The 13,826-nt window shown below is 40.0% G+C and overlaps 1 protein-coding gene across 2 annotated transcripts in view; it reads left to right on the top strand.

Annotated features, from left to right (window-relative positions):
• The first annotated feature begins 9,811 nt into the window (after positions 1-9,811).
• The window catches only part of TBCA (tubulin folding cofactor A), a 44,113-nt gene continuing 40,098 nt past the window's right edge, over positions 9,812-13,826 (top strand). Inside the window, exon 1 of one of the 2 annotated variants that reach the window (XM_070736357.1) lies at positions 9,812-10,215. In XM_070736357.1, the coding sequence (XP_070592458.1) occupies positions 10,163-10,215 (53 nt within the window). In that variant the 5' untranslated portion in view covers positions 9,812-10,162. Of the gene's footprint in view, positions 10,216-10,315; positions 10,339-13,826 lie in introns of those variants that run through there. The other variant, XM_070736358.1, reaches the window with a different exon arrangement.

The following is a 13,826-nucleotide window of genomic DNA, read 5'->3' as shown; positions in this document are numbered from 1 at the left end:
TGCCCGCTGCCGTTTGCCCCACCACCACCCGCTTGCCGCCTTTGGCCTTGCTCGCCTCTCGCTCTTGGGTGGAGCTGGTGCAAGAGGCAAATGAGGCAAATGGCGGCAAGTGGGCAGTGGAGGGGCAAACGGTAGTGAGCAGCAGCGAATGGGCACTTACTTGTTTGCCCATTTCCATGTGGTTGGTGGGGGGAGCCAGTGCGAAAGGCGAGCGAGGGGTGAACGGCCGGGGAAGGCAGCGCTTGCAGTGGGGCAGGGCAGGCGTAGGTCTGGGGAAGAGCCGGTGGTGTGTGCACGCGCGTGCATGCCCGACATCGCCATTGGAGCTAGGCTATGCGCTAGATGGCCGCCACCAGAACCATGTCCCCCCCCCAATTAGGCTGGGGTCCACCACTGACAACAGCATGTGAAATTGATTGTCAATCAGTGTTGCTTCTTAAGTGGACAGTTTGATTTTATTTATTTATTATTATTATTATTATTATTATTATTATTATTATTATTATTATTATTTAGATTTGTATGCCGCCCCTCTCCGAAGACTCGGGGTGGCTCACAATAGTAATAAAAAACAGTGTAACAATGGGACAAATCTAATAATAAAAAATATATAAAAACCCCAACAATTAAAAACCATACAGCACATACATACCAAACATGAAATATAAAAAGCCTGGGGGAGATGTTTTAGTTCCCCCATGCCTGGCGATACAGGTGGGTCTTGAGTAACTTGCGAAAGACAAGGAGGGTGGGGGCCGTTCTAATCTCCAGGGGGAAATTTCACTGAAGTTTGATTTTCTTAGAGTTATATTGTGTTGTTTAAGTGTTCCCTTTATTTTTTTGAGCAGTATATTTAAGCAGGGATCCATGGTGAATAAAACATTGAGAACCACTGGCCTAAGACTTTTCCCTCCCATCTTCTCTCTTTTCATTGGTTTTTCAGTATCTTGCCAGAGGAAGAATTTCAAGAAATCAGAATTTTTGCAGCTCATTTGTAAATCTTCAGTCATGACTATTTCAATATAGATTTTTGTATTTAGATGGTGAATTATTTAAGAAAACTGAATGGATTTTATTTTCCTCCTCTGAGTAGGCAAATATCAGATAGAGTCAACACAGACACAGCCAGCCTGATGCTAACTCAGCTTGGTTGTGATTATTTTGATTACATAATTGGACTGATAGATTGCTGCAATTTTGCTACAGCATAATCATGTACTAAAAATGTGTGTATATATATGCATGTGTGTGTAAATCTTTTATTTAGTCAAGCTCAAAACAGCCCATTAGTTTTATCACTGATATCATTTATATAACACTATGGTAGGTTGGTCAAATAAGGCAGCCTATAGTACATAGCAAGAAACAGACCTAGCTATTACACAAGCCAATATGACATTAAGCCAGAAACAAATCATGAGGATTCTCAGTGATTCCAAAACTTCTCAGTATTTGGCAAACATCCCTCTTAGAACTAATGGGATTATCTTTTAATGTATATGAGAATTGATCTTTAAAGCCAGAAAATATTGTGTCTGTTATTATCTTTACTGATACTATAATTCTGTTAGCTGCCCTGAATCACTTTTTGCAAGATGGGTGGCTAAATAAATTCATCAGAATAAATAACATGAATATATTATGCAAAATAGATATAATTGCTTTTCCTACTGAATTTACTTGAAAACAAACATTTCAAAAGCTGAGTGAATTTGATTTCTATCAACTTAAAAGAAATGTTAGTAAGTTACTTTACAGACATGTACAAAATTATTGTGATTATATAGAGTGGTACCTCTACTTACGGAATTAATTCATTCCGTGACCAGGTTCTTAAGTAGAAAGGTTTGTAAGAAGAAGCAATTATTCTCAGAGGAATCAATGTAAAAGCAAATAATGCATCCGATTGGAGAAACCACAGGGAGGGTGGAGACCCTGTTTCCTCCCAGGAGATTCCTAGAGAGGCTCCATGGAGGCTTCTCCCTGCCTTTTCCGGCACTGTTTCCTTCCAGGAGATTTCTAGAGAGGCCCCATGGAGGCTTCTCCCTGCTTTTCCAGTTACAGTTTCGGGAAATGGTTCTTGAGAAGAGGCAAAAAAATCTTGAACACCCAGTTCTTATCTAGAAAAGTTTGTAAGTAGAGGCATTTTTAGGTAGAGGTACTACTGTAATTGACTTCAGATATTAAGGCAAAAACATACAAAACAACATGTAAGGAAACCATCAGAAGCATATGATGTTGGCATATCAGTATAAAGTTAGCTATGTTGACCTATTATCATAAAACACAACATTATGTCAACAATACATATACTTAAATATGAAATACAATCAGGGATTTCATTGGTTTTAATAGGCTTTTCTCAAGACCACAATCTTGGAAGTCCCAGGTACTAACACCAGTACCAAGCAGTACCCTCAGAAAGGCTGAATTGCACTCTCATGTAGAATAATACATTCTTTTATGATAGAAAGGCCAGCTGGTTTCAAGAGAATAGTGGAATGGACAGCCGAGAAAGCCTTTTAAAGGCAGAGATCAAGGGAGCTAAACTGTTCCTATGTAAAATTCAGAATAGAGAAGGAAGGATAGTGATGTTGATAGGACAACAAACATAATTTTGTGATTTCCATCAAAACTGTGATAACTGTTTCCTAGGACCAGTTCTGTGCTTAGCCTTAAAATAAGAGCTTGCAGCTCCCTGACAAATACAGTATAGTTTCTTACTCATTTCCAAAAGTTCTTTGTAAGCGATCAGTTCAGGTCTCTGGTAAGAATTATCTATTTGCTGTTTGGGAAATAGGAAAGAGACTACAAGCTGAAATAAGTGCCCTCACTTATTGTTTGTTTAGCATGTAGGGGGAGGTCTAAGGAATGTTGCCTTTGATAAAATAATAACTTACCCCCTGCCTTAATTGATACTGAAAACCAGGAGTCTGGGAACATTTTTTCAGATTGACACATTCTATTAAAAAGTATATATTTTCATGAGCTTTTAATAGTCTACGGAGAGGGGTGGCATATAAATAAATAAATAAATAAATAAACAAACAAACAAACAAACAAACAAACAAACAAACAAATAAGTGTTAGTTTGAAAAGGTGCTACTGGACTTCTGATTTTTTGCCTACCAAAGCTAATATGCCTCTCGTCCTATAATGGTTGATATTGACTGACTCCTGAAATATTCACAATGTGACACACTATCTTAAGCATGTAACACTTTGCTCCAAAGCTATATTTGTAAACAGGGAACAGCAGAATTTTCATGTACCAAGAGCCTGGCATTGGCCATGCTAAAATAAATAAATAAGCAAGCAAGCAAACAAACAAACAAACAAACAAACAAACAAACAAACAAATAAATACTGTATTTTCTGGAGTATAAGATGCACCTTTTTCCTCCCGAAAAGAGATGGATAATTTGGGTGTATCTGATACTCTGAATGTAGCTCCCCCCCACCCCCAGCCGTAACTAGCTGCTATCAATCTTCCCAGGTCTTACCTTGCAGGTTCTTTCATTGCTTCTCTCTGCAAATAATGCTTTCTAGGCCCTAAGTCTTTGCAGGGTTTTTTCATTACTCTAACTTGCTCCATATTTGTTTCTTCCCAACCCTAACCAGGTGCTAACGATGTTCCCAGCTCTTGCAGGCTTGCAAGCTCTTTCATTGTTATTCTCTGACAAGAATGTTTTCCAAGCCCTGTCTTTGTAGGGGTTTTTTCATTCTCTGCTTGCTCCGAATGTTTATTCCAGCCCTAGCCAGATGCTAACAATGTTCCCAGCTCTTACTGGCTTGCAAGCTCTTTCATTGTTGTTCTCTGTGAATAAAGGTCTTTTTAAAGCCCTAACCAGGGGATAAAATAATGTGCTGAAGTTGACCAGACTAAGGACACTAGCCAGATGAATACCTGGTAAGCAGATTCTTTTCCCTACTTTCCTCCCCAAAAACTAAGGTGCGTCTTATACTCCGGTGCATCTTATCCTCAGAAAAATACGGTAGTTAAAACATTGTGAAAATATTATACCAGTATCTTCATATCAAATATCATAAGGTATTACATGAAAACACTAAAATCTTATAATATTGGCAAGCTTGTCAGGGTTCAAAGCTTTCCATTTTTGAAGTTGTTTTTTTTCTTTCAGTTTAGGGCAGTCCTTCTCAAATAGTGGGGTGCACCCCCCTGGAGGGGCACGAAATAATGCCAGGTGGGTACCTGTGGCCCTGTTGATTGATTCCCCCAGATGGGGAGTGTTTTCCCAGTTGCACGTTGCTCCGAGCCCGGAAGAGAAGGCGGCCAGGCAGGGCAGGCAGCTGCATGGGTTCTTCTTGTTCTCAGCAGGTGCCACGGTAGCCATGAACGACATGGCAAACCTGCTGCCGGAAACACTCTCCACTGAGTTCAATGTGACTTATTTCTAGGTAAGTGGGTAGAGCAGCCTTCCCCAGCCAATAGTTTGCTTGCAGCTTATAATAAGTAAAATAATAAATATTAATACTAACATTCCATTGGGGCCCAGATCGGAGAGTTGGGGGCGTGTGAAATATTTGCTTCTTCTGGGGCAGGGGGCGTAACAGAAAATAACTGAGAAGCTTTGTTTTAGGGCAGAGGTAGGCAAAGTTGGCTCTTCTCTGACTTGTGGACTTCAACTCCCAGAATTCCTGAGCCAATCATGCTAGCTCAGGAATTCTGGGAGTTGAAGTCCACATGTCATAGAAGAGCCAATTTTGCCTACTCCTGGTTTAGGGTGTTGCAGATGACACCTTTGACATCCACAACTGACTGCTGCCGATTCCTCTTATATATGCCCTGGCAAACCTCAGTTCAATGGGCAGTTTCAGCATTCCCTTAATCCAAGGAGAGATTCAACCTGGAAATAAGGAGAAACTTTCTGACTGTGGGAGCGATCAACCAGTGGAACAACTTGCAACTTGAATGCTCCAACACTACTCACCTTCAAGAACAGACTGGACTGCTATTGGACTAGTCTGATGTAGGGTCTCCTGCACCAGCAGGGGGTTGGACTAGATGACCTGCAAGGTCCCTTCCAACTCTAATAATAAATAATAAATCCAGTGTTTGTCAACCTTGGTAACTTTAAGATGTGTAGACTTTAACTCCCCAAATACCTGCCAACATGGTTTGTTTGGAAATTCTGGCAGTTAAAAGACCATACATCTTAATGATGCCAAGGTTGAAAAACAGTGCCCTAATCAATTTGAAATCCCGTTCAAGTATTTAGAATCTATCATCTTAAGCACTCAATAATTCTTCCGAAATTTAGGAAGGCATAAAGATCCATTGTCATACCAGCTTATTAAATTGCTGTCATGCTGACTTTTCTATTAATGAGGTTATAATGGCAATTTGGAGGATACAATGCCAGTTGTGTCCACCGAATTTCACACTTAATTTCTTAAAAATAAAAAAACAAAAAACAAAAACAAAGCTAATATTTATTAATCTTTCCCCTAAGAAGCAAATCTTTCTGTATATTTTACTATCTAAAATCTCTGTTAGGTTACTCTTGGTTGACACTGAATAAAATCTAAGATTGATCCCAAAATATGCCCATCAAATTCATCATGCATTGCAACATGAAACCTGACTGGAATAATTGACTACATAAGAATGAGCAAAATTATATAAGAAAAATATGCTGGTTTGTGGATTCTCATCCACTTTGTCTGTTACCTTGGTTTGTAGTTTGGATATTAATGGAAAAAATACTGTGAAAAAGGATGTCTTTTAAAGACAGCATCATGTTATGTTTCTCCTTTTACAGAAATTTATGTTACACGGTCATGGGCTAAACTTAATGTAACATAATACATTAAAAACTGCATATCAGGATTACAAAATGTGTCAGAGCAATGAGTTGTTATATCAGATGTCTCTTCATCTGTGAGGAGAGCCCTTTAGTAAATCATTCACAAAAGGATGCATTCACTCTTTAATGCATGTACATAAATTCCGTTCTCCTTTGCTTCCCCCTCACCGTGCTCAGAGAGCCTCTATCAACTGGAAATGAGTTAGAAAATAATGTTGATATTTTCACCCCACACATAGAAATAGCACCAGTCTTTCTGTGCAGGCACAAATGAATATAGATGTACTGTACTGCCTAACTCACTAACGTAAATGGCAGATTGTCATATTTAAACAAGTTTAGATACTCTCTCTAATACCTGGAAGCTACTTCCCTCTGCCTGATTAGTTCTTGAGTTATATTTTTCCACTCCTGCAATACATGTAAGAGTCAATGGAAGGGGAATTGGTGTTGATATTGTAGGAAATGTTTGTTCTGTTAGCTCCTACCAAATACAGTGGTACCTCTACCTAAGAACGCCTCTACTTACAAACTTTTCTAGATAAGAACCGGGTGTTCAAGATTGTTTTTGCCTCTTCTCAAGAACCATTTTCCACTTACAAACCCGAGCCTCTGTAACCGGAAAAGGCAGGGAGAAGCCTCCGTGGGGCCTCTCTAAGAATCTCCTGGGAGGAAACAGAGCCAGAAAAGGCGGAGAGAAGACTCCATGGGGCCTCTCTAGGAATCTCCTAGGAGGAAACAGGGCCTCCACCCTCTCTGTGGTTTCCCCAATCGCACACATTATTTGCTTTTACATTGATTCCTATGGGAAAAATAGCTTCTTCTTACAAACTTTTCTACGTAAGAACCTGGTCACAGAACGAATTAAGTTCGTAAGTAGAGGTACCACTGTAATTGACCATTTATTTACATGTTCACCCAGCAAAGTTGGTATTCATAAACAGCTTCTGTGTCTATTAGAATGTCTTAAGCAGGGGTGTCATGTTGTCATCATGTGTCGTATCACGACTTTTCCCCCTTCACTATAATTTGGTGGATGTGTCTAGTGCGCGACGCATCCTGCCCAGGGGCCATGAGTTTGACACCCCTGGTCCAAAGGATACCTGATCTCCCTAGAAAATTAATATGCTGATGCCCCAGACCTGTGAAATCTTATGGCTGAGCCATACAGTAAAGGTTTTGGAACTGGCTTGTTAAATTGTATGAATCTAGCCACTGTGCCTTGCAAACAAGATTTATACTTTATGAAGTTAAATGGAATCATTCATTGTAAATTGTTGGACAGATGGTTGGCAAAACAATTTTTTCAGCCATCTTAGAGAAATGAGGCTGTAATTAGGGCGGATATAATTACAAACAGTTCAGATATGTTGAGTTCAGATACTGAAGAGGCAGGAGACTGGCAGTGAGACTTCAACTCTTTGTTGAATCAACTTCCCCCAGAGATTAGAACAGCCCCCACCCTCCTTGTCTTTCGCAAGTTACTTAAGACTCACCTATATCGCCAGGCATGGGGGAACTAAGACATCTCCCCCAGGCTTATTATATTTCATATTTGATGTGTATGTGCAGTATGGTTTTTAATTGTTGAGGTTTTTATATATTTTATTATTAGATTTGTTCCATTGTTATACTGTTTTTATTACTGTTGTGAGCCGCCCCGAGTCTTCGGAGAGGGGCGGCTTACAAATCTAATAAATTGAATTGAATTGAATTGATTATAGTGAGCAAACATTAGCCCTTGCCTGCTTTTGGCAGTAGTTTAAATAGGGAGCCCTTTTGGGAAGGAGATGAGTTCGAAGGGCTGAATTCCAGGAGGGAACAGAGGCAACCCCAAAATGTTCTTCAGAGTGCATTCCACTGGTGCAGAAGTGAAAAAAGAATTGGCCATGCTGGCACAATCTGAATGGCTACGTGACAAGTTGTGGATGTAGGACAGCAAAGGATGAGAACTTTCACCTGAGTAAGATCTCAGTTTCAGGTTCTCCTGCATAGGTGCCAGCATGGCTCCAAAAATAAATTGGAACTTTGAAGAATACTTTGAGTCAGATGTTGACTTAGTTCGGATGTTATCTGTAACCTTGACATCATCTTGGATGGATTGAAGACTAATGGATGATCCCAATTTTCCCTTTGATAGCATGGTATTAATGGCTTTTTGATGCAATGGAGATTCTTGACTTATTAAGGTAGGATTTGATGCTTGTTTTTAATGCAGGTTCATTTTTCAAGTGATGCTAGTTTTGTATGTAGCAAAGGTGATCTGGAGGCAGTTGTTGCTGTTATTTACGTATTGTGGTTAAAGGAAGGCCTACCTGATTGTACAACAACCTATCACAAGTAATGCATTTGAGGTGCTTTAGAGGGCAGGAACTTTTACACTGTCTCATAACTTGTTCTTTCTAATAGAAGAGGCCAGAGTTGTGTTCATAGGTAAGCTATAAATTTCCCAGGCTGTAGGTAGTATTTTCAGTAGTATAGTTAAGTGGAATGAATACATAGGCAATGTTATGTACTGCAGTGTTTCCCAACCTTGGCAACTTGAAGATATCTGGACTTCAACTCCCAGAATTCCCCAGCCAGCATTCGTATATATATATATGTGTGTGTGTGTATGTATCACATGCTTTTGCTGAATTTTTAAAATTAAGGGAGACTAGGATAGCACTATTTTGGCATTGTTCTGGCCTCATCAGCTAGCCATGCCCTTATTGGGATGTTCAAGATTTTTTTGCCTCTTCTCAAGAACCATTTTCCACTTATAAACCCGAGCCTCTGAAATTGTAACTGGAAAAGGAAGGGAGAAGCCTCTGTGGGGCCTCTCTAGGAATCTTCTGGGAGGAAACAGGGCCGGAAAAGGCAGGGAGAAGCCTCTATCGGGCCTCTCTAGAAATCTCCTGGGAGGAAACAGGGTCGGAAAAGGCGGGGAGAATCCTCTGAGGGGCCTCTCTAGGAATCTCCTGGGAGGAAACAGGGTCGGAAAAGGCGAGGAGAAGCCTCCATGGGGCCTCTCTAGGAATCTCCTGGGAGGAAACAGGGCCTCCACCCTCCCTGTGGTTTCCCCAATCGCATGCATTATTTGCTTTACATTGATTCCTATGGGAAAAACTGCTTCTTCTTACAAATTTTTCCACTTAAGAACCTAGTCACAGAACGAATTAAGTTCATAAGTAGGGGTACCACTGTATCAGGATTTTCAAAAGTGACCAAAAAGGCAGCTTTTAAAAATAAGAAAATTCTGAATACACTGCTTGCAATTCTTGAGTATGATTGTATGACTGTAACTTGTTGCTTGTATTCTTTTTATTAATATTTATTTATTTATTTATTTATTTATTTATTTATTTATTTACTTATTTATTTATTTGATTTTTATGCCGCCTTTCTCCTTAGACTCAGAGCGGCTTACAACATGTTAGCAATAGCACTTTTTTTTAACAGAGCCAGCGTATTGCCCCCACAATCCGGGTCCTCATTTTACCCACCTCGGAAGGATGGAAGGCTGAGTCAACCTTGAGCCGGTGATGAGATTTGAACTGCTGACCTACAGATCTACAGTCAGCTTCAGTGGCCTGCAGTACTGCACTCTACCTGCTGCGCCACCCTGGCTCTTAATATTAATATTAACAATTAATATTGTTTCCTCATTGCTTATTTGACTCCTATGACAATCATTAAGTGTTGCACCTCATGATGTATCTTTTTCTTTTATGCACACTGAGAAAATATGCACCAAAGATAAGTTCCTTGTGTGTCCAATCACACCTGGCCAATAAAGATTTCTATTGACTTATTGTTATTGGCAAAATTAACACATTATATTTCTGTATTTCCTTATAATTTTACATAGATGTTGAATGAACTCCACCACTGAAGCATGATTAATAAACCATGATTCAGCAAACGACGGTTTAATATGAAGGCTTGTGTGTGGGTTTTTTTGTGTGTAAGGCGATATATTACTACGGTAGTGGGATAAGATTGGAGACTTACAACATCAAGCTGCTGTTCCGCATTTTTTTTTAAAAATTTGGGCAGAATGAGATTTGCAGTAGGACAACTCAAGGGGAAGAAGTTTATTTTCCAAAGACAGTCCATCATTTTCTACCCTTGCTTCTAAATTCTCTTTCTCCCCCCCCCCCCGTTTTCTTCAGTGGTACCGTCCACTGAGGGGCGGTGGTAATAATCCTAGGGAAATACGTTGATTTCGCGCATGCGCTTTACCCTTTGAACGCTGCGTGCTGTTAGTCGTGGGGGGTTTTCTGTTCCCTTGTTATCAGCGTTTCGTTTTGTCGCCGCTGGACGTTTTCGCTTCCTCCCCCCCTCGTCTCGCCATGGCCGACCCTCGCATCAGACAGATCAAAATAAAAACAGGCATAGTAAAACGGTGAGTAGGGCCTCGTACGTGGAAGGGGAGGTTGCTTTTTTCCAGGCGGCGAGTGAAACTCCCAGGGCCGCGATTGAAGTGCCTCACACCGGCGTGTTGGCTGGAGGAAAAAGCATCAACTTGGTATATTATGCCCTTATACGCATGTATATTAGGTCTGGGGTTTTTTTTACTCTAACGTTTTCCCTCCCTGAGTACAACAGCCCTGCGAGGGAGGTTAAATTAAAGAAATGTTAATTGGTGGGTGGCTGAGTGTAAAATTGAACCTGTCGCTCCCATTTCTATCTATATTGATTTCATTTTATTTTTGTCAAGTACGTATTGGTAGTATACAATGATATAACAGCGTTTATATGTTTATATACATGATATTGGTACTAATAATAGAGAAACATTAGGAGAAATCTAGGTTTGTTCGCTAAGCAAATTTGATCCACTTCTTCCCTTCCACTTTTTGCACTAAAGCAAAACCTGTTTTCATGAGTAAATAGGCAGGTTCTGTTTAGTAGCGAGAGAATATGCATTTATATGAAATGGTAGTTATATGAAATGCCTAAGCAGGAGGTTGGAATAGACCAGTGTTTTCCAACCTTGGCAACTTGAAGATATTTGTACTTCAACTCCCAGAATTCCCCAGCCAGCAATCACTGGCTGGGGAATTCTGGGAGTTGAAGTCCAAATATCTTCAAGTTGCCAAGGTTGGGAAACACTGGACTAGATGACCTCCGAGGTCCCCACCAACTCTTGTGATTCTTTTTTATTCAATACGTCTGTTCGTATACTGTTTTGTAGACACAGCTTTGGTTATTGCTTAAATACACATTTCTTTTCCCCTGATAAGTGAGAAGGTAAATGGAGCCTTTGATGATCTACAGCTGTCTGGATAGACTGAACTACGATTTTCACCCACTGATTGTCTTTATATAGACAAAATGTTATTCCAGTGTATCTGAAGGGTCATAGAGAAGCTAGCTGGTTTCTACTTTTTCTACTTAATACCTGTATTAACTGTACACTTTTTCTATTTAATACCTCTATTAATGGTATAGTCCAGATTCTTTGCCACTGTTACTAGTGATGAGTGGAGTACATCCACAAAAGTTGCTTGATTCAGAAATGTCAGTTGTAATCTATCCACACTTTTTCTTGTTATTTTTGTTTGCATAGTTACAGCTAACTGGTATTCCATGGTCATTGAAATGCAAATACAATAGTGAAAGCATATTCCAAAAACTGTATATGAACTTGCTTCAAGTTATGTTCAAGATATATGTAATGCAATAATAGTTTTATTGCGTGGAATAGCACATCTACATATGAAATGTACTGTGTGGATATATTTTGCATATACACATGTAATAACGTTCACTGTTTTGTAAATTTCATGCGGTAGCAAATATAATTTCTCTAGCTTGTAGAGTGGGAGATCATTTTAAGAAAGCAAGAATTAGCTTTGCTGCAAAGGTGACATGCAAATATGATAAAGTAATCTTTATGTATTTATACCGTAAGAGATGCTGACTGAGCATTTGCCAATCTATATCCAGGTCTCTTCCAATTTATACTGTTTGATTTCTGTTCAGAATCTTCTCTCTTAAGACGAGTTGCAGGTCAGTTGTGTAATTGTGTGTTCTGGGTGGGGTGGAGAGGATAGAATTGGGGTTACAGTTAAGTAGCACAGTAATGGCATGGATTCACCATCTTTTATAACGGGAGTCTTAATATGAATGGAATAGAATAGAATAGAATTCTTTATTGGCCAAGTGTGATTGGACACACAAGGAATTTATCATTGGTGCATACGCTCTCAGTGTTATGAAAAGGCTTAATGATCAGTTAATGGAAGCAAATTCAGAATTTGGTCTGCAGCAAAATGTTCCAATTTTTTGTAGGTTTCACATGTCATGTGGGGAAGACAACATTTTTGTCCAGTTTCTGTAATGTACTTCCCTGGGAGACTTATAGCATCAACTTTCTTATTTCAGCATCAACAAAAATGTATTTAATCCCTAATAATACCTGAAAGTACAGGGTTTCCTCTCAACCTTCCTTCATATGACTAGAAACTTTTCAAAATAAAAGTATAAGCATGAGGTTCAAAGGACTGCATACATTGCTGCTGAAAAGCTAGATGTCTTGGCAAGTCTGAACACAAGCCTCTCTGCTTGGGTGAGGCTGCTTGTTAGGTGGGTGGATGTATGTACAAGCACATAGGTTATCACTTTCCTTTTTATCCCTTGTTTCTTTTTCCTTCCAGGACAGCATTTATTTCTCTTATAACAGCTTCATCCTGGGGGTTTCTTTTCTTATTGGCTCTTCCTGTTGTGGGGGGAAGGGAAAGGAGCATGCGTAGTTGTGGTATTTTTGTTTGTATATGAGAAAATGAGTGCCATATGCAGGTAAGAATCAATTAGCTTTACAAATGACATATCTTATTTTACAGGCAATTAATTTTAATCAACACCTACAGTATTAACTCTTTTTCTTCTGACCCTCCCCCTTTTTGGAGCATGGTTTTTGATGTATATATGCAGCAAAAATGACACATTTGGGGGAATAGTCTAGGTCTAGGACAGTGATGGCGAACCTATGGCACGGGTGCTACAGGTGGTACGCGGAGACATATCTGCTGGCACGCAAGCTGTTGCCCTAGATCAGCTCCAATGTGCATGTGTGTGCCGCCAGCTGAATTTTGGCTCACACAGAGGCTTGGGGAGGGCGTTTTTGGCTTCCAGAGAGCCTCTGGAGTGATGGGAGAGGGCATTTTTACCCTACCCCCAGCTCCAGGGAAACCATTGAAGCCTGGAGAGGGCGAAACACGAGTCTACTAGGCCACCAGAAGTTGGGAAACAGGCCATTTCTGGTCTCCAGACGACCTCAGGGGACAGGGGAAGCTGTTTTCGCCCTGCCCAGGAATTGAATTATGGGTATGGGCACTCGCATACATGATAGCGCTCTTTCGGCACCCGAGGAAAAATATGGTTTACTATCACTAGTCTAGGACATCTTTCAGCTCACATTGCCAATGTTAGTTTGACAAGTTGGGCAGTGACTAGAACTTTTTTGAATTTACTTTTTTTTCCCTGTGGAAGTCCATAGAGTATTTTAAATTCAGAACATCTTCCTCTAAGATAAAAACATTACTTCATTTGCTAGATACTGCCACAATAGAGTAAATAACTGGATTGGGTTTTTTGTTGTCAATGTAAAACTCAATGTTCTTCAGGTAGTTCTCACCTGTTGATCTCTTGCTCAGTCAATGTTCAAAACTATGATGGTGCTGAAAAAGGAGATCTGTGATGGTCCTCAAAGTTGCAGTGGTCCCGTTGCCATGATTCGAACTCTTGGTAATTAATGCACATTTATGACAGGTACGCCATTCCATAGTCCTATGATCCTGATTTGTGACTTTCAAAGCTGGCTTTTGAAATATGGTGAAGCTTTCAGAGTGTCACAAATTGCAGTCATGTAATATCAAATTCACTGACGGGGTGATTCACTTAAATGAAATTGATTTAAGTCTGCACAGTCATATGAAGTTTCCCCTTTCAACTTACTTTGTTGCTTAGCAGCAAAGTTGTTGTGGATGGTAAGTGAGGACTTCCTGTACT

The sequence above is a fragment of the Erythrolamprus reginae genome, chromosome 2, assembly GCF_031021105.1.
Source record: "Erythrolamprus reginae isolate rEryReg1 chromosome 2, rEryReg1.hap1, whole genome shotgun sequence".
Lineage (NCBI taxonomy): Eukaryota > Metazoa > Chordata > Lepidosauria > Squamata > Dipsadidae > Erythrolamprus > Erythrolamprus reginae.
Note: the sequence above shows the minus strand (reverse complement) of the source record. Positions and strands in the feature narration are given on the sequence as shown.